Source organism: Oryctolagus cuniculus, chromosome 17, assembly GCF_051225735.1.
Source record: "Oryctolagus cuniculus isolate XC-2025 breed Fujian yellow rabbit chromosome 17, ASM5122573v1, whole genome shotgun sequence".
In the NCBI taxonomy this organism is placed as follows: Eukaryota; Metazoa; Chordata; class Mammalia; order Lagomorpha; family Leporidae; genus Oryctolagus; species Oryctolagus cuniculus.
In genome coordinates this window covers 34,950,938-34,968,880 of record NC_142883.1, presented here as the reverse complement: position 1 = coordinate 34,968,880, position 17,943 = coordinate 34,950,938, and the positions used below count along the sequence as shown (strand labels likewise).

The 17,943-nt window shown below is 42.8% G+C and overlaps 2 protein-coding genes across 6 annotated transcripts in view; one reads left to right on the top strand and one right to left on the bottom strand.

The window, feature by feature from the left end:
• The window catches only part of VMP1 (vacuole membrane protein 1), a 136,794-nt gene extending 128,783 nt beyond the window's left edge, over positions 1-8,011 (bottom strand). For all 3 annotated transcript variants that reach the window (XM_002719255.6, XM_089317310.1, XM_089317309.1), the window contains exon 1: positions 7,936-8,011. The gene's annotated coding sequence lies outside the window, so the exon portion shown is untranslated. The remainder of the gene's footprint in view (positions 1-7,935) is intronic.
• A 145-nt stretch (positions 8,012-8,156) lies between these two features.
• PTRH2 (peptidyl-tRNA hydrolase 2) lies at positions 8,157-16,497 on the top strand. 3 transcript variants are annotated; one of them, XM_051824740.3, is made up of 4 exons: positions 8,157-8,306; positions 10,645-10,699; positions 14,278-14,849; positions 16,189-16,439. In XM_051824740.3, exon 3 carries the CDS (start codon positions 14,278-14,280, stop codon positions 14,815-14,817), a length of 540 nt encoding a protein of 179 aa, XP_051680700.1. In that variant the 5' UTR covers positions 8,157-8,306; positions 10,645-10,699; the 3' UTR covers positions 14,818-14,849; positions 16,189-16,439. The 3 variants fall into 3 exon arrangements, with proteins under 3 accessions (XP_051680700.1, XP_069917097.2, XP_002719302.1); XM_070060996.2 differs by lacking the exon at positions 14,278-14,849 and having other exon boundaries at positions 16,189-16,497; XM_002719256.6 differs by lacking the exon at positions 16,189-16,439 and having other exon boundaries at positions 14,278-14,952.
• Positions 16,498-17,943: the final 1,446 nt, after the last annotated feature.

Genomic DNA, 17,943 nt, shown 5'->3' with positions numbered 1-17,943 from the left:
GAGCTGGATTGGAAGTGGAATACCAGGGACTTGAACCCATATGGGATGCCGGCGCTTCAGGCCAGGGCATTAACCCACTGCGCCACAGCGCCGGCCCCGAACATCTCTCTCTCTCTCAACCTGTTTAACCCACCAAGCCATAATGCCCACCCTGGAATATCTGCATGTATATAATGAAACACCTACAAGACAGAACCTAAATTTACACACAAAATTCAGTTATGCTTCATATACACCTTATGCACATGGCCTGAAGGTAATTTTATACAATATTTGCAGGGTGCTTGTGTTTTAACTGACTCATCATATGAAGTCAGATGTAGAATTTTGCACTTGTGGCATCATATCAATAGTAACAAGTTTAGGATTTTGCATCATTTCAGATTTTTGATATTCAAATGAGGAAACTCATTTTGTATTTTCAATCTGGCACTATTTATTGTAAAAGTTATAGACAACTGAATGTTCACTGTCAAAAGAAAAAATATGGTTCACTTATATAATAAAATATTATACAGCAATGAATAAGAGTTTTTCACATTTAACAAATAAAATTTTGCACATTTAACAAATATTTACCCAATGCATACCAGGTGTTATGCACAGAGATGCTATAAACAGACACAATAATGAACAAAAATTCAAACTCAGATAGTGATAAGAGTGAAGGAAATTGGTATGGGTGTTACATCATGTTTGCGTACAATTCTGGTGTTTCTTTTTTTAAAGATCTATTTATTTATGAAAGGCAAAGTTACAGAGGCGGGTAGGGGGAGAGCATGGGTATTCCAATCACTGGTTCACTCCCCAAAATGGACGTAACAGCTGGTACTGGACAGGCTAAAGATAGCCTGAATTCCATCCAGGGTAGCAGGGGTCCAAGTACTTGGACCATCTTTTGCTGCTTTCCCAGACAAATCAGCAAGGAGCTGGACTGGAAGCAGAGCAGCCAGGACTTGAACTTGTGCTTATATGGGATGCTGGCGTTGCAAGCAGTGGCTTAACCTACTGAGCCACAACTGTGCACGATTGTGAGCAGAATGCTTAGAGAAGCTTTCTCGGAGAACTTCACAATAGAGAACAGGCACAAAAAATAATGGGACAGAGCTTCATGAGGCAAGGAAAAAAGAATTAAACAGGTTTTGATGCAAGAGTCTGCCTGGCGTGTTTCATTACCAACAGTTATGATTACTGATAAATTTGAACACACAAGTTTTCTAGAATCAAGGTTTTGCAGAGGTATCTGATTGTAATTTTACTAAAATGTTTTTGGAAAGAAAAAAATTCATAAAAGTTTAATATATAATAAAGTCTAAAGGCACTAACCTATCTTGGAATACAAATAGTTATTGAATATAAATAAGTATATTTACATCTGAATTGCCCATATAGTTGTTTAACAAACTTTTATCATGGAACCATGACAGAAAACCCAATTTTATAGAAACCTCAGCCATATTTCTAAAGAGTGAAGAAAATTCTTTTATTCCATAGAAGCAAGTACTGTAATCTTCCATAAAGAGACGAAGAAAATTTATAAGAGCAAGAGAACCTTAGATATTCTCTTGACTAAGGTCTTTTGAAACCTAGAGACTTAACAGTTTCTGGAAGGACCTAGAGTCATTGAGGGAAGAAGCAGTTAGTCAGATTAACCAATTTAACTTCACTGAACTTTCTGTTCTGTCCTCATCTGAACCACACAGCAGCATCTGACAAAGTTGTCTATTTTTTTTTTTTTTTTGACAGGCAGAGTGGACAGTGAGAGAGAGAGAGACAGAGAGAAAGGTCTGAGAAAGGTTTATTTTTATTTTTATTTTTTTATTTTTTTGACAGAGTAGGCAGTGAGAGAGAGAGAGAGAAAGGTCTTCCTTTTTCCATTGTTTCACTCCCCAATGGCCGCTGCGGCCGGCGCACCGCGCTGATCTGATGGCAGGAGCCAGGTACTTATCCTGGTCTCCCATGGGGTGCAGGGCCCAAGTACTTGGGCCATCCTCCACTGCACTCCCTGGCCACAGCAGAGAGCTGGACTAGAAGAGGGGCAACCGGGACAGAATCTGGCGCCCCGACTGGGACTAGAACCCGGTGTGCCGGTGCCGCAAGGCGGAGGATTAGCCTAGTGAGCCGCGGCGCCGGTAAATTGTCTATTCTTAAAAGTATTCTGTGTAAGTAAAAACTTTCATGTGCTTAAAAAAAAGAACATATATTAGAAAAAAATGTGGAAAATCTTGCACCCCTCTGTTCCTTATCTTCCAAGTTGTCTCCCTAATAGCTGTCTCCTCTGTCATACTGTTCTCTTACCCAGCCTGGGCCTTCTGCTGTCTCCTATTTCATTCAGTGACTCACTAGGTTCTATAGTTAAAAATACTATTGTGACTTATATTTCTGGTTATGAAATTTCGATTTATATATATATAATAGTACTACTTGCATGCCTGTTAATATTCTAAAGTTTAACATGTCATTTCTTCCCCATCCCTACCAACCTTCTTATAAAAAATAAATTTGGGCCGGCGTTGCGGCTCAATAGGCTAATCCTCTGCCTGCAGTGCCAGCACCCTGGGTTCTAGTCCCAGTCAGGGCGCCAGATTCTATCCCGATTGCTCCTCTTCCAGTCCAGCTCTCTGCTGTGGCCAGGGAGTGCAGTGGAGGATGGCCCAAGTCCTTGGGCCCTGCACCCCATGGGAGACCAGGAGAAGCACCTGGCTCCTGGCTACGGATCAATGTGGTGCTCCAGCTGCAGCGGCCATTGGAGGGTGAACCAACGGCAAAAGGAAGACCTTTCTCTCTCTCTCTCACTGCCTACTCTGTCAAAAAATAAATAAATAAATAAATAAATAAATAAACCTCTCAGTACCTGGCACAACCACCTACCCAGCTACTAAATCCAGAAATTGTCATTCTGAGTCTCCTCTTTTCCTGACCACTCACTTAATCCAGGACCAAGTCCTATTCTGAACATATCTGGTATTCTCACACTCTCTACATTCTATGCCACTTCCTACTCAAGGTAGTCCCACTTCATCTGCTGCAGTGGACTCCTAACTTCTCTCTGCATTTTTAATCTTGGGCCCTTCAATTCATCCTTCATAGATGAGCAAATTATAATCTCATAAACTACATTTCTCCTCTGAACTGTAGAAAGATTTCTCACTGCACTTGAAGTCAAATCCAAACTCATTCCCACAGTCTGTAGAGCTCTACATAACCTGGGTCCTGTGTATCTTCCTGACTTCCTCTGTCACTGTAATTCCGGGTCTACTGTGCTAAAGCCTCAAAGATGCACGTAACTGTACTGTTAGCTCTCTCTGGGACTCTTGTTTGTTTCCTTCATAGCACTTCTCATTTCCCACTGTTTTCCCCAGAACCCGGTATAAGGCCTAGGATACAAGATACACTCGTTCACTAACTGGATGATGAACAGATAAGCCAGTAACTAGAAACTCAATCCAGGTCTCCCTGATGGGTAGGTAAGCAGCATGAGCTCAATCACTTGAGCCATCACTTCAGCCTCCCTGGGTGTACATTAGCAGGGGGCTGGAGTCTGGAGTGGAGATGAGCAGTGAACCCAGGTACTTTGATATGGGGTACCAGCAACTTAACTGCTAGGCCAAATGCCCATCCAGAAAATGATTTTTCCATGCAAAGAAGGTAACTGCTAGAAGACATCATTAAATATCAAAATAACAGTTGGCTTCAATACCCAAATTCTTATTATGGTTTACATAGACAATGTAAACTGTTAGCAAAATTACAAAAAGTTTATAAGAATGGCCTACAAGAATGTCTCTTTTGGTTTAGAATACCACATAAGCATAAAATACTCACAATATAAAATGTACACTGAGATATTTACTTACTGACACTTTATTAATAATGAGTAAACAATAATTAGGTAGGCAGCAACAGGAAGGCATTCTTTCAAAAGAAGGTTGGGAAAGAGTTTTACCAATAGCTTGGGTGGCCACATAACGATAAAGATCATAATCATGGTTAACTGTATGTTGGACACTATTCTAAATATTTTACTTAAATCGACTCAAACTTAAATAAAGATATAATAAAGGTCCTGACTTCCCGGTCTAGGAGAAGACTGAGATAGCAATAGTAAGTAACTAAACCCAAGTAACAGAGCTGGAATTTGAACCTTGGCAATCAATCTAGCCTAACAGCCCTTGCACTTCATGCTATAGGCTTAGTTCTTCCAAATCATCTATAAAGACCGACATTATCATCAGAAAACCTCCAAAACGGGAAAACATCTGAACTACTGAAAACACTACATATTCAAGGAATAACAAACTCTTTAGCAATTATAGACTAGCCGGCATAGGATTACTCAACATACTGCCTTTGCTCAATTTAGATATGCCTGAAACTTTAAGTATCACCTTTTATCTGACACAGAAAAGTATCTCCTCTTCAAATTTCCTTGATTCTGCAAATCAAAGAGCACGTTATTTTTACATGGGCTTTATATAAGGGTTTACATAATACATGGCTTCTGCTCAGCAAGCTCTATTCAATGCTGCTTTGCCAGACAGAATAAGGAGTATCTTGAGGCAATATGCTCTTTAAAAGTTGACTCTTAAAAATATTTGCAAATCTTTCGGAAAGAAGATTGACAACTAACACAAGACACCATAACTAACTTAACAATGTTATATTTCCTGTGCTTTACGTGTTTGTCAGGATTCTCTAAATTAGAGTTCATTTTCACACTAAATGGAGAAATACACAAAGAGCCTATGGCCAAAAACGAGAATGCTACTAGCACCCAGCATGATCAATCATCTAGGAAAGAGACTAAACAGGTTTTGTGAAATCAGTGAAACTAAGAGTTCCAAACAAGACAAAGAATTAACTCTTCTAGAGTGGCTATTTATCCAGAATGAAAAATAACGAGAGAAAAGACTATAAATATCAGACACATAATATTATAGAATGTTAAAATCACAAATAGCTGGAGAATTTTTTTAGTCAGCGAAGTCAGCCACATTCATTTAGTAGAGACAGGTGCTGCAAGTATCCCGTTGTTTCCACTTGCCAGAAAGAAGATGCTTCAATTCCTGATAGTAAGAAGGCACAATTTCAGAATAACTGTTCTAAAGAATATAACAAATTGTCTTTCCCTACACCATCCCACAGCAAATCTCGCCAAGCACAGTTCGTGTTTTCCTACAACTTACAAAAGTAAACTAGTTAAAGAATAAGAATGCATGCATATGTATGTGTTTATGCCTTTGTGTATATGTATGTGTTGTCTTCATGTGTGCAAGTGTGTGTGTGTATTCCTTTAGCACATAAAGCAAAACATTTTCATGCAAACCAGGAAACACTACCAAACCATTATCAAGACACCTAGGGACAGTCTTAGCTGAACAGAAATAACATTTGTAAATTTCGTTCCAGTTCAGGTTCTGGCAGTTCTTAAGCCAGATGACTTCAGGCAAGCCACTTACTGATTGTCTCTGAGTCCTAGTTTTCTCCCCTATTAAAGAAGAACACTCTATAGTTCCTTCTAATTCTAAATATCGGTTTCAGTAAAATAAGGTTTCTTATTTAATATAAGTAAGACAGGGCTACTTCTAAGAAATCTTAGTTAACTATAATATGTAAGTGCCAAAACTTTCAGATTTTCTGCGCTTGGAAATTCTCACTAACGATATATCATAACCAAAAAAAAAAATCACTTAAACTTACAAATGCAAAACTGTACTCATTTTCCAGTTACCTACTTATTAACCACAGTGACTAATTCAGTGGATCACAGTATCAAACTATCCTTGGCTAGCTTCACTATGTTAAAAAGCAGGGCAAAGATCATTACAGTAAAGTCTAATAATATTTTCAGATTAAAAAAGCACACAATATAAAACATCAAATTTTGAAATGATTCAAAGTAACAGCATTCTGCCCTGACACATCACTAGCTCTCATAGTAAAATGACAGTATCATCATACTTTCATTTATATAGTGATTTCTAATTTACTATCTCAATCTAGTGTGACAGTCCTATGAAATAAAGCAAGGAGTACTTTTATCAACACAACCTAGATGAGTTCGGAATGTTTAGTCACCTGCCAGCCTTTACTCAGTAAGTACTGGCGCCCAGACTCCAATTTAGGTCTTGCAGGTTTGAGTCCCTGCTGCTCCACTTCCGACCCAGCTCTCTGCTAATGCACCCGGGAAGGCAGCGGAAGATGGCCCAAATCCTTGGGCCCCTGCACACACATGGGAGACCCGGAAGAAGCTCTTGGCTCCTGGCTTCGGATAGGCCCAGCCCCAGCCGTTGCGGCCATTTGGGGAGTGAACCAGCAAATGGAAGATTTCTCTCTCTCTAATTCTGCCTTTCAAATAAATAAATAAATCTTTAAAAAAAATCAGCGATTCAAGACAAAGGCAGAAAGAAGTTGGAAAAGTGAGAAAAATTGAGAAATCAGTCTCTGAATCATAATGGAATTGAACAAAAAGAATGTAAGATCAGATTTGGTGGTGGTTATACAACAATAAACAAATTTATCAGGTGTAAAACTAATGATACATTTGTCATTTCTAATTCCACATCTCAAAAATCTTGTCATTTCATTTCAAAGATGAGTGTGAAACAATTTTCTAACTAAGAAATAAGAATATGTAAATTAAATAAAATGATTAAACTAGCTATAGGTAAACTGCCAAAAGGCTTCAAATCACTTATTGAAGTATTTTAGAAACTTAGTTATATTCATATTTCCTTCTGGAACATGAGTTACAGGAATTAAACTATTAATCAATTGTATGCAAGTAGGTTATCTCTCAATAGGAAAAAAAGTGCTTTAAAATAATGTAGGCAAAGAAATAAAATATTTAAGACTTTAATTTAGAGTCATTTCACACCTACATCAACTGGTCACATTCATCTGGACACTAACATCTCCTTCCAAAGGTCAAGAAAAACACAATCTGGGGTGCGTCAAACGCTGCCTAGGATGAGAACAGTTTCTCTCTATCATCGTCTATGCTAAGCACTAATTTCAGACCTAATGAAAACACACTTAATAGGTAGCAGCAGCGGAGAATAGTACATTCTGTGTCCTTACAGCACTAGAAACACATACACAAGCTTCTCCAAATGACCAATGCAATCTCAACAAAACCCCCTGACAAGTCCCAGAGGAGATCGGGAAGACTCCGGGAACGTTTAGAACGAGGAGCAATGCTGACAGACGTGTGTGAACAGTGTCAGTCTATACAATATCGGATTTCTGCACGGAGTTGCAGGAAAATAAAAGATGACTGTCATTAAGTAACCTAGCAGTGTGACACTGGGCCACATAGGGCTTCTTAGAATTCCAGAGGCTGACATTAAGCCGACCTTCCATTTTCACCATAAATACCTCCACTGTAATGAAACGCAGAGGTCAGGGATAGGGTTTGGCACTGGGAGATTCGAGAAGCTCCTCTGCAAAGGTTCTCCGAAGTGAAGGCCCATTTATTTCTCTGACCACCATGGACCACCAGCGCCTGACATGGCCCTTGCACGCCTGAATTTTGTTTAGGAGCGGAGACATTTAGCATCACGCGCTAGTGGCCGGGGAGGGCAAGAATCAAACTGACAGATGGTGAGAAACAGCTCGGTCATCCGCAGGGAAGACCTTCTCCATTTACTACCAGACGCTGCAAGGGGTTCTTCCCAGAAGCCGAACACGGCTTCCGAGTGCGCAGAGAGGTGGGCAGTCTGGTGTCTGGCTTCAATGTCTCGGTGACCAACCAGGAGCGTTCCAAATAACCTGGCTACATTCAGCCTGAGACAGCCAGAGTCAGCACGCTGCTGGGAAGTCGAAATCAAGGTGCCCTAGATCTGCACGGCCTCCAGTGACAGCGTTCCGGAAGAGGCCACGCTCTGAGCACCGTCTCAGGCTCCCGTCCCCGGTTCCCCGCGTTCGTTTACCTACCCGCCCCGACCCCGGCTTCTCCGGATCCTGGAAGCGGCTCCTGACCGACTCTCACACCCGCCGCTGGGCTCCGGCCAACCGGAACTCGTCCGCGTCACTTCCGGTCCGGTCCCCCGCTACAGAGACGGCCTCCAAAAGAAAAACGTTCCTCCCTCTTTTCGGCAGCCTCGGCTGATCCTCGCGGGATTTCCATTGGGCTGTCAGTTCAGGTCCTGTGGGCGTGGCCACAGGGAGAATGACGGCTCGCTTCGCGGTCCTTGATCCGGAACTGGTTGTGCAGGAACCCAGGAAGTGGAAGCCCGCGCGAGTGAAGCGTGTTAGCTGCCCAGAAGGCAAGAACGGGAAGGCGCGAGTGAGGAGAGGTGCGCCAGGTAGGTCGGTTCCTCCTGAGGCGAGGAAGGCTGCCGTCCTCCATCCCCTCTCCCGTTGGAGAGCTTCCTCCCACCTCATCCTGCAACCGTGCTGCCCCGTGGGAAGATGCCGACGGCTGCAATGAATTTTTCTCCGCGGTATCACCGAGTTCCCGTCTGGAAAGCTGTTTAATCCTTGGGCATTGTACCGCAGACTCTTGTCCTGTAGCGGGTGTGAGTGATGGAGGAACTCTCCCGCGGAAAGAATTTCGATCCGACTCCGGGGGATGGTAGAGGCTGCTCGGACAGTTTTCATTTGCACTGGGCCCTTACGATGAATAGGAGTGTGTGTGTGTGTGTGCGCGCGCGCGCGCTGTAAACGAGAAAGAATAGAAAATATTTTCCGGGAGAGATTACTGTTTGAAAGAACTCGGTAGCTTGGTCTGGCTGGGTGTTAGGGTATACAGCAGGAGAGGAAATTAAAAAGGATATTGTATACTCAGCAATGTATATTTTACTCTGTTGGCGTTTAGCCAGTGATTTTTTTTTTTTTTTTTTGAGCTGGGAAACTCTGTATTTTGCAAGGATAATTATAATGGCAGGATGAAGTATGACAAAAGTAAAGCAAATGCGGGAAGGTTAGAGATAAGTTAATTTTGGAAAGTTTTGGCAAGAGGGCGCTGGTAAAAAGAGATAGGCTTCAGACATATAAAGTCACCAGGATTTGGTGACTGGATGTGTGGTAGGACGCAGCAGGAAATGCGCAGAAATTAAGAATGCAGAAAGGGGGCCAGTGTTGCAGCCTAGTGAGTGGCAGAGGGTAAAGCCGCTGCCTGCCACACCTTCATCCCGCAAAGGTGCCCACTGGAGTCCTGGCTGCTCCACTTCTGATCCAGCTCCCTGCTAATGCGCCCGGGAAAGCAGTGGAAGATGGCCCAGGTGTTTCGGAGAGTGCCACCCACAGGGGAGACTGGGTTGAAGCTCCTGCCTTCTGCCTGGCCCAGTGCTGCCTGTTGTGGCCATCTGGGCAGTGAACCAGCCGCTAAAAGGTGTCTGTCTGTCTCCCTCTTTCTCTGTAACTCTTTCAAATTAAGTAAATCTTTAAAGATAAGAAAATTTGCAATAGAAAGAACACTGTAGACCTGTAGGGGGTGAAATCCAGCAGAAGCTGGAGGCCTGGTGTGTAGCCAAGGAGAGGGTCCTACATACAGGATGATTTGTTCTGATAAACTGTTGTCTCCCATTAGAATGGTGGCTCCATTGTTTGTTTGTTTGTTTTTGTTTTCCCCTCTGTGCTCTATTTGGTGAATAGAGATTGGATTAGAAAGGCAGCACATCCCTGGCTTCCACCTGGCCCGGTGCTGGCTGTTGCAGCCATTTGGGGAGGGAACCAGCAGATGGAAGTTCTCTCTTTCTCTGACTTTTTTTTTTTTTTTTTTTTTTTTTTTTTTTAAGATTCATTCATTTATTTATTTGAAAGTCAGAGTTACAGAGAGAGAGAAGGAGAGGCAGAGAGAAAGAGAGTTCCTCTATCCGCTGGTTCACTCACCAGTTGGCCACAATGGCTGGAGCTGATCCAAAGCCAGGAGCCAGAAGCTTCTTCCAGGTCTCCCATGTGGGTGCAGGGGCCCAAGGATCTGGGCCATCTTCGACTGCTTTCCCAGGCCATAGCAGAGAGCTGGATAGGAAGTGGAGCAGCAGGGACTCGAACCGGCGCCCATATGGGATGTCAGAACTGCAGGTAGCGGCTTCACCCATTGTGCCACAGGGCCGGCCCCTGTAACTGACTTTCAAAGTAAATAAATCAATTTTTTGAAAAAGAAAGGGAGCATAGAGACCTGTGCTGTCCACTAGAACTTTGTTCTGTTGAAAATGTTTTGTGTCTCATTGATAGAAGGCCACTAGCCATGTTTCAGTTGTTGAACGAGGTAGAATTTGAAATGTGGCTAAGTACAACTGAAGAACTGAATTTTTATTTTGTTTTAATTACTGTTTATATAACCACAAGTGGTTTGTGGCTGTTGGATTGGACAGTACAGATAGACTGACTAGGGGGCCAAATATGTAAGCTCTTGTATTATATATGGGGTATCTGTAAAAATGTGGAAAATTAAAAGTGAAGTGTTTGGTGCATTTTTTTGAAATTCATGCATATGAGGGTTCTTCAGAAAGCTCATGAGAAATACTTATTTATGAAAAAAACTATGCATGGACTTATTTATTTGAGAAGTAGATAAGGCTCCCATTTGCTAATTCACTGCTCAAATGCCTGCTACCGTTGGGGACCAGCATTGTAATCTACGTCTCCCCTGTGGGTGGCAAGCATTCAATAACTTGAACTCTCTCTTCTGCTTCCCAGGGTCTGCATTGGTGGGAAACTGGACTCAGGAGCCAGAGCCAGGAATCAAACCCAGGTACTTTGATATGAGATGTGGCTGACTTGACTACTAGACTAAACATCTGCACCCAGCTGCTCTGTTTGATCCTCATTTTTCTCACCTGTTCGGTGAGGCAGTATCCTCCTTTTATGTTCATAGCAACAATCAATGAGGTAATACTTGGGTCATCCTAAATAAAAATGGAGAGATTCTCCAAAAATGACTAAATTTATTCAATAACAAACATTACAGTGGGAATGTGTGTGCTGTAGTAAAGTTATGTGTGGGTTCAGGGAGGTTAAGGCAAGGAAGTGTTTAGAGGCAAAATGAGGAGGAGGATTATATAAATTGTTTGAAACTCTAATCCTTGGTTACAAGCATCAATACAAGGGTGATACCTGTCCAAGGTTGAACTGGCAATTGCTGACCAGATAGCCTTGGGGAAGTATTTTGTGTGTAAGATTACAGTTCTGATAGAGTTGTATATGTTGGTTTTGTTACTAGGCATGAGATTCCCTCCTTCATAACCTGGCAGCATTCACTTGTTAGGGTTTGACTACTGTCACAGATGCAAAGGGTTTGCTATGTTATGATACCTAAGGCCTCTCAATGGAGCAGTTTCCTGTTCCAGATATTATCTGAATCTGGTATAAAGGTATTTGCTTACTTTGCAACCTAGAAATTGGCACGGAGAATCCTTCTACCAGTTGATATGGAGGTCCGTGGGTTTTTTCTAGAAATACTCAGAAACAGTCACGCACTGTATACAACATACTGCATATATGACTGTAGTCCTGTAAGAGTATAATGGAGGTGAAAAATTGCTGTCACTTAGTGACATCAAAGACACCCTAAGATGATAGTACAGTGCATTCTGTACTCGTGTGTTGTGTGACCCTGGTGTGAACACTGCACTGCCACGTGTTGTCACAGCATTTACTTCAGTCTCGCTCTCCTTTCTTCCTGCTTGACTTCTATATGACTTTCCTCCCAGCTTCCCAATCCAGGGACCTACCCCTGTCTAAAACTCATGGTGCAAGGTGCCCTTTTCTTTCTGTTCGAGTCCAGATCCTTCTCTAAGGCCTCCTGGCCCTGCGCTGCATGCCAACATTACCCTTTCTTTATCTGCGGCATCTACCTGCCTTCCCTTTGGTTCTTCTGGAACTGTCTCTCCTCACGTTCTCCTGGTCGTCTGCTTTCCTTGCCTGTAGAAAGTGGGCATTTAAGAAGGTAGTTCCAGACAGGATTGCAAATGCAGGAAGAGATGCCGAGGGTTTTTTGGTAGATGTTTCAGAAAGTGTTTAAAAAGTAAAGGAGGCCGGGTGCCGCGGCTCACTTGGCTAGTCCTCCGCCTGCGGCGCCGGCACACCGGGTTCTAGTCCCAGTCGGGGCGCCAGATTCTTTCCCGGTTGCCCCTTTCCAGGCCAGCTCTCTGCTGTGGCCCGGGAGTGCAGTGGAGGATGGCCCAAGTGCTTGGGCCCTGCACCCGCATGGGAGACTGGGAGGAAGCACCTGGCTCCTGGCTTCGGATCAGCGCAGCGCAGCGCGGCGGCCATAGCGGCCACTTGGAGGGGTGAACCAATGGAAAAAGGAAGACCTTTCTCTCTGTGTCTCTCTCTAACTCTGCCTGTCAAAAAAAAAGTAAAGGATTCTAACAGACCCATATAGTTACAGGTTTTATCACAGGAAGTAGCAATTTCAGGGGAATGGGTTTTGTGCCTACAAAAGCAGGGTTTGATTTTGAGATTGGAAGTGTGGAGGTTATGAGGTTTTTTCTTTTTGATTGACTGTACTTTGACATATCCAGCCTTCAAAAGTAGGACATTCGTGTAGCAGTGTATCGTGTTGAATTATACTTTTTTAAATTTAAAGGTATTGTAAACATTCTGTTTATGGACATTGTTTTCTGTTCTTTGGAGATTGCATTTCAGTCATTGTTTTTAACTCCTGGTTCTACTTTGAGATGCACAATCAGCCTTGACTTAGATGAAGGGTAAAGGGATTGTTGGTAAAGGGATTGTCTTTTTTCTGAATTAGACTAAGTCTTTAGGCGCTAGAGATGTGTGGTTCTCAGCCCTATCAGATCCAAAGCACATTTTTATAACAAATCATTTATAATAAATGTAAAATATACATCCACTTTGGAAAATAGTTTGGCAGACTTTCAAAGCTAATAACAGTTATATGAGCCATCAGTTCTACTTGTGGATGTATGCCCAAGAAAAAAACAAACATATGTCTAACAAAAACTTGTACATAAATGTCCATAGCAGCATTGTTCATAATAGGCAAAATGTAGAAACAGCTCAAATGTCCATTTGCAGTCGAATGCATAAATAAAATGTGGTCTATCCATGCATTGAAATCCTCATCAGTAAGAGTAATGATGCATGCCACAAGATAGATGAATCCTGGAAATGTTATGCTAAATGAATGAACTCAAAATGCCACATTTTAGATGACTGCATTCATATAAATTGCCTAGAATTGATAAAGACACATAGCAGGTTGATGGCTATCACAGAGTGGGAAACGAGAAGTGACTGCTGATCAATAAGGGGTTACTTTTTGGGGCACTGAAAATATTCTGGAATTAGAAGTGGTGATGGTTATACAACCTTATGGATGTAATTAAAAACCACTTTAAAAGGGTGAATTTTATGATACATGAATTCTATTTTAGAAAGATTTAACATGAGCTGTACTGTCCTGAGATGATTTGATACTATTACTTTATCTACCATATAACTTCAAATATATTAATAGAAGATCCTATGTTTTACCTAGTAAAGAAGAAAAAGGAAATTAATGACAAAGAAGTATTTGCAGGAATGTCATCTGTGCCATGAAGATTGTAGCATTCCAAGGAGGCCACTTTGAGGCACCCCAAGTAGCACTGTGGCTCTGGGTAGATAAATGCTTGGCTACTGCTCCACTAGCAAAAGAACCCAACAGCCTCAAGTGTGGACTTGATACAGGTGGTTCACTGGTGACACAAATACTGTGAACAGCTTTGCTGGGGTAGTAGGATTTTCTAAGTGAAGGGTAAAGGATGATCTTCCTTTGTTTTATGTGACTGATATTTAAAAATCTAGTGTATGTTAAAACATACTTTGGGCTCCTATGCAAAATGCAGCAGGCGTAGGACAGTGGCAGCGGGGCATTTCCCTGTTCCCCAGCGAGCGGCAGTGAGGGACTGGTGCCATCAGAACTGCCGCCTCGTAAAAACACAGTGAAGTACTGGACTCCAGAAAGGGGACACACTGTTACGGTGATTTTTTGGATCCTTTAGGCATCTTTGTAAAACACATTTCCTTTGTCCCCAAGACTCAGGGAAGACTTGACAAAGTTATTGAGCCCCACAGGTGCTACTTCCCTCAGAATTCAGAATGACCCAATCTGCTTCTTGGGGATGCTTGAATTTTTCTAATACACCGGGGATGGGTGGTATCAGGGTACATGCTTAAAACCTACATGTATTTTGCCTTTCTTCTGGATGACCTCATATAGTTCTAAAATGTTGCTTGCTGTGTATAGACAAGGTGTTGATCTGATAAGCCTGTAACTTTTCATTCCCCCATAATGATAATGTTTTTTTTTTCCTTTTCCTTAAGATGCTCTCCAAATCCTTGATTATGGAATATCTGGCTCATCCTAGTGCACTCAGCTTGGCTGCTGGGGTTGCTTGTGGCATGTGCCTGGGCTGGGGCCTGCGGGTACGCTTTGGGATGCTCCCCAAAAGCTTAACGAGCGAGACAGACACAGAGAGTGAAACAGAAGAAAGCATCTTGGGAGAGAGTGAGGAGTACAAAATGATCCTTGTGGTTCGAAATGACTTGAAGATGGGAAGAGGAAAAGTTGCCGCCCAGTGTTCCCATGCGGCCGTCTCTGCCTACAAGCAAATTCAAAGGAGAAACCCCGAGGTGCTCAGACAGTGGGAGTACTGTGGCCAGACCAAAGTGGTGGTGAAAGCGCCTGATGAAGAAACCCTGATTCAGTTACTAACCCATGCCAAAATGCTGGGACTCACTGTTAGTTTAATCCAAGATGCTGGGCGCACTCAGATTGAACCAGGCTCACGAACTGTCCTAGGAATTGGGCCAGGACCAGCAGATCTAATTGACCAAGTCACTGGTCACTTAAAACTTTACTAGGTGAACATTTATTACGAAGATGACTTCCCCAGGCAAGTGTTTGAAGCCTGTCAAATTCTAACAATAAAATCTCAGTTTCTTCCCCTAGTTGAAATACTTGGAGGTGAAAATAAAAGCCATTCCTTTGTTCTTGTATCATGTACTTGGCAGGTAGTTCTCTTCCTGGGCTAGGTTACATGGGTTTGGTGGCTCAGTAACAGGGGCTGGCACGAATACTTAAGATGAAAGCAGCCGTGCAGTATAAAATGGGATGAAAAGGGGGATTAAAACCAATTTTCCTCTCCATGGGTAGGTCTTTGGTCTTTGTGTGTTGCTTGCTCTTGCCTGAGACCACTGCTGTTGGTGTTGGGGGGATTCAAGTTCAAAAGCAGTCCCATGGGATTCACGCTGCAGTTTTCACACTGTCACTATTTGGATGATTGATAAGGTACTGAACTAAGTAGATCATGGTATAGCCACCCACAGTGGAGTCTCGTGGTTTATAATCTAACCTTTTTATTTATGTCTCAAAGTTGAAAGCTGAATTTTTTTTAAAAGATTTTTTTATTTGAAAGAGAGGGAGAGATCTTTCATTTGCTGGTAACTCACTAGATGGCTGCCAAGGGGCAGGCTGGAGCCAGATGCCAGGAGCTTCTTCCAGGTCTCCCATGTAGGTACCAGGGGCCCAAGCACCTGGGCCATCTTTTTCTGACCATTACCAGGGAGCTGGATGCAGTGGAGCCACCAGGTTTCGAACAGGTGCCCATATAAGATGCCAGGCAGGCGACAGCTGTACCCTCTAAATCACAACGCCAGGCAGGCCCCGAAGTTGAGGCATTGTTTTTCATGCTCATTTCCCCTGACCCACAGTGGGCAAAGTTTCCCCTGAGATCATAGCCTACATAAATTCCATTACTCCTCTTTCCTCTAACAATGCAGCCGCTGAAACTTAGGGAGTGACCTTTTGGATGTTGAAGGTAGAAATGGGCCCATGTGAGAATCTGTGGTAACTAAAATGAACGTAAGTTGTTGTCATGTTCCTTTCCCTAGAATTCAAATAATTCAGTTATCTAAGGGCACCTTTTTTTCCCCTTTGACTTAGCTACAGACTGAAGCAGAAGATCCCAACTCTCAAATGCCAGGTTGCTTTCAAATGCTATTGCTAGAATCTTTTTTTTTTCTTGAATGCCTTCTCTTAGGATTCTGACGACAATTTTTAAATTCACTATATCCCAGTAGCTGTAATTCTGTGTAACGTCATGTAATTCCATGGTTAGCGTCAATATATGTAGTGTGACAGCTTCAGAGGGTGTAAGGTGGTGGAGTCTGAGCCAAAACCCAAGTCCTACTGCAGCCAGAGTTAAAATGACTGATATTTGGTCTGTTTTACAGAGTTTACACTGGCATAGGACAGCACACGAGAACTGTGAATGATGCCACAGTAGCAACTGTTTCTACACAGATGTTTACACTGGATCCACAAGTGATGCAACAACATGTAACTGAACCGAACTCAACTGTAAATGCATCATTCTGGCTCAGCTCAGTTCTGATGGCTCCAAATTCAAAGAGAGTTCATTCCCAACAGGATGGCCCAGGGTGGCTGACTCAAGGAATTTCAATAAAACGTGGTTTCTCTATTAGGATGATCATACAGTATTTCTAGTCATTCCGGAAATATATTCTGCGTATTTTCTACTTTACCTGTGCTTTGTAGGACTCAGTTTTATAGTTCTCAGAATACACTGAATGCCTCTCTGCAGGGTCAAAACTATTTTCCTACTACTAAAAATTTTTCTTGTTCCCTGTATTGACATTTGCACTGCTGGCCCCTCTCACATATAAAGCAGGGATACCTATGTGTATGATTAATTAACATTCATTACTCATGACTGTCATAAGATACTGTGTTAACACTAAACACTTCTATAGCAAACCAAAGGATGGCAGTTGTCTTACGGAAAAAGACTTGTGACTAAGCTGGGTTTTGTCTTGGAACTTTTTTAAAAAAAGGATTTTATTTATTTGAGAAGTAGAGTTACAGGGAGGAAAAGACAGAGAAAGGTCTTCCATCCTCTGGTTCACTCTCCAAATGGCCACAACAGCCATAGCTGGGATGATCTGAAGCCAAGGGCCAGGAGCTTCTTCCAGGTCTCCCACACAGGTGCAGGCTCCCAAGCATCTGGGCCATCTTCTGCTTTCCCAGGCTATAAGCAGAGCTGGATTGAAGAGGAGCAGCCTGAACTTGGTATGTTGCCCACATGGGATTCTGGCACTGCCAAGTGGAGGCTTATTCCACTACACCACTACACTGACCCCATGGAACATTTTTGAGAATCAGGGGCCAGTGTCGTGGCACAGTGGGTAAAGCCGCTGCCTGCAGTGCTGGCATCCCATGTGGGCACCGGTTCAAGTCCTGGCTGCTCCACTTCCTATCAAGCTCTCTGCTGTGGCCTGGGAAAGCAGCAGAGGATGGCCCAGGTCCTTGGGCCCATGTGGGAGACCCGGAAGAAGTTCCTGGCTTTGGGTTGGCTCAGCTCCGGCCATTGTCACCAACTAGGGAATGAACCAGTGGATGGAAGACCTCTCTACCTCTCCTCTAACTTTCAAATAAATATTTTTAAAAAATAAGAATCAACTGACAAATTCACACCTGGGTGTTTGGCAGACATTTCCTTATATATAAACTAAATGAGCCAGTCATTTCAAAGAAAACTATTGACAGTATTTTGGAAAACTTCATCTGTCTCTCCAAACTTCCCAAAACTGTTAAGATTTTTTGGTGAGATCAGTATTCTCACAAAGAAAAATGTAATAAAATGTACCACCTCTCTGCCTTTCAAATAGGAATGTTTAAAAGTTTTTTAAAGTATTAATATTTGAGGCTGGCACTATGGTATAGCTGGTAAAGCTGCTGCCTATGGCACCAGCTCCCTTATGGGTGCTGGTTTGAGTCCTGGCTGCTCCACTTCTGATTTGCTCCCTGCAAATGTGCCAGAGAAAGCAGTGGAGGATGGCCCAAGTCCTTGGGCCCCTGCACCCATGTAGGAGACCTAGAAGAAGCTCCTGGCTCCAGCCTGGCCCAGCCCCAGCTGTTGTGGCCACTTGGGGAGTGAACCAGCGGCTGAAGATCTGTCTCTCCCCCTG

Excerpts from the sequence above, each read along its gene's own strand:
- PTRH2 (XM_051824740.3), top strand. The coding sequence starts at position 14,278 with ATGCTCTCCAAATCCTTGATTATGGAATATCTGGCTCATCCTAGTGCA.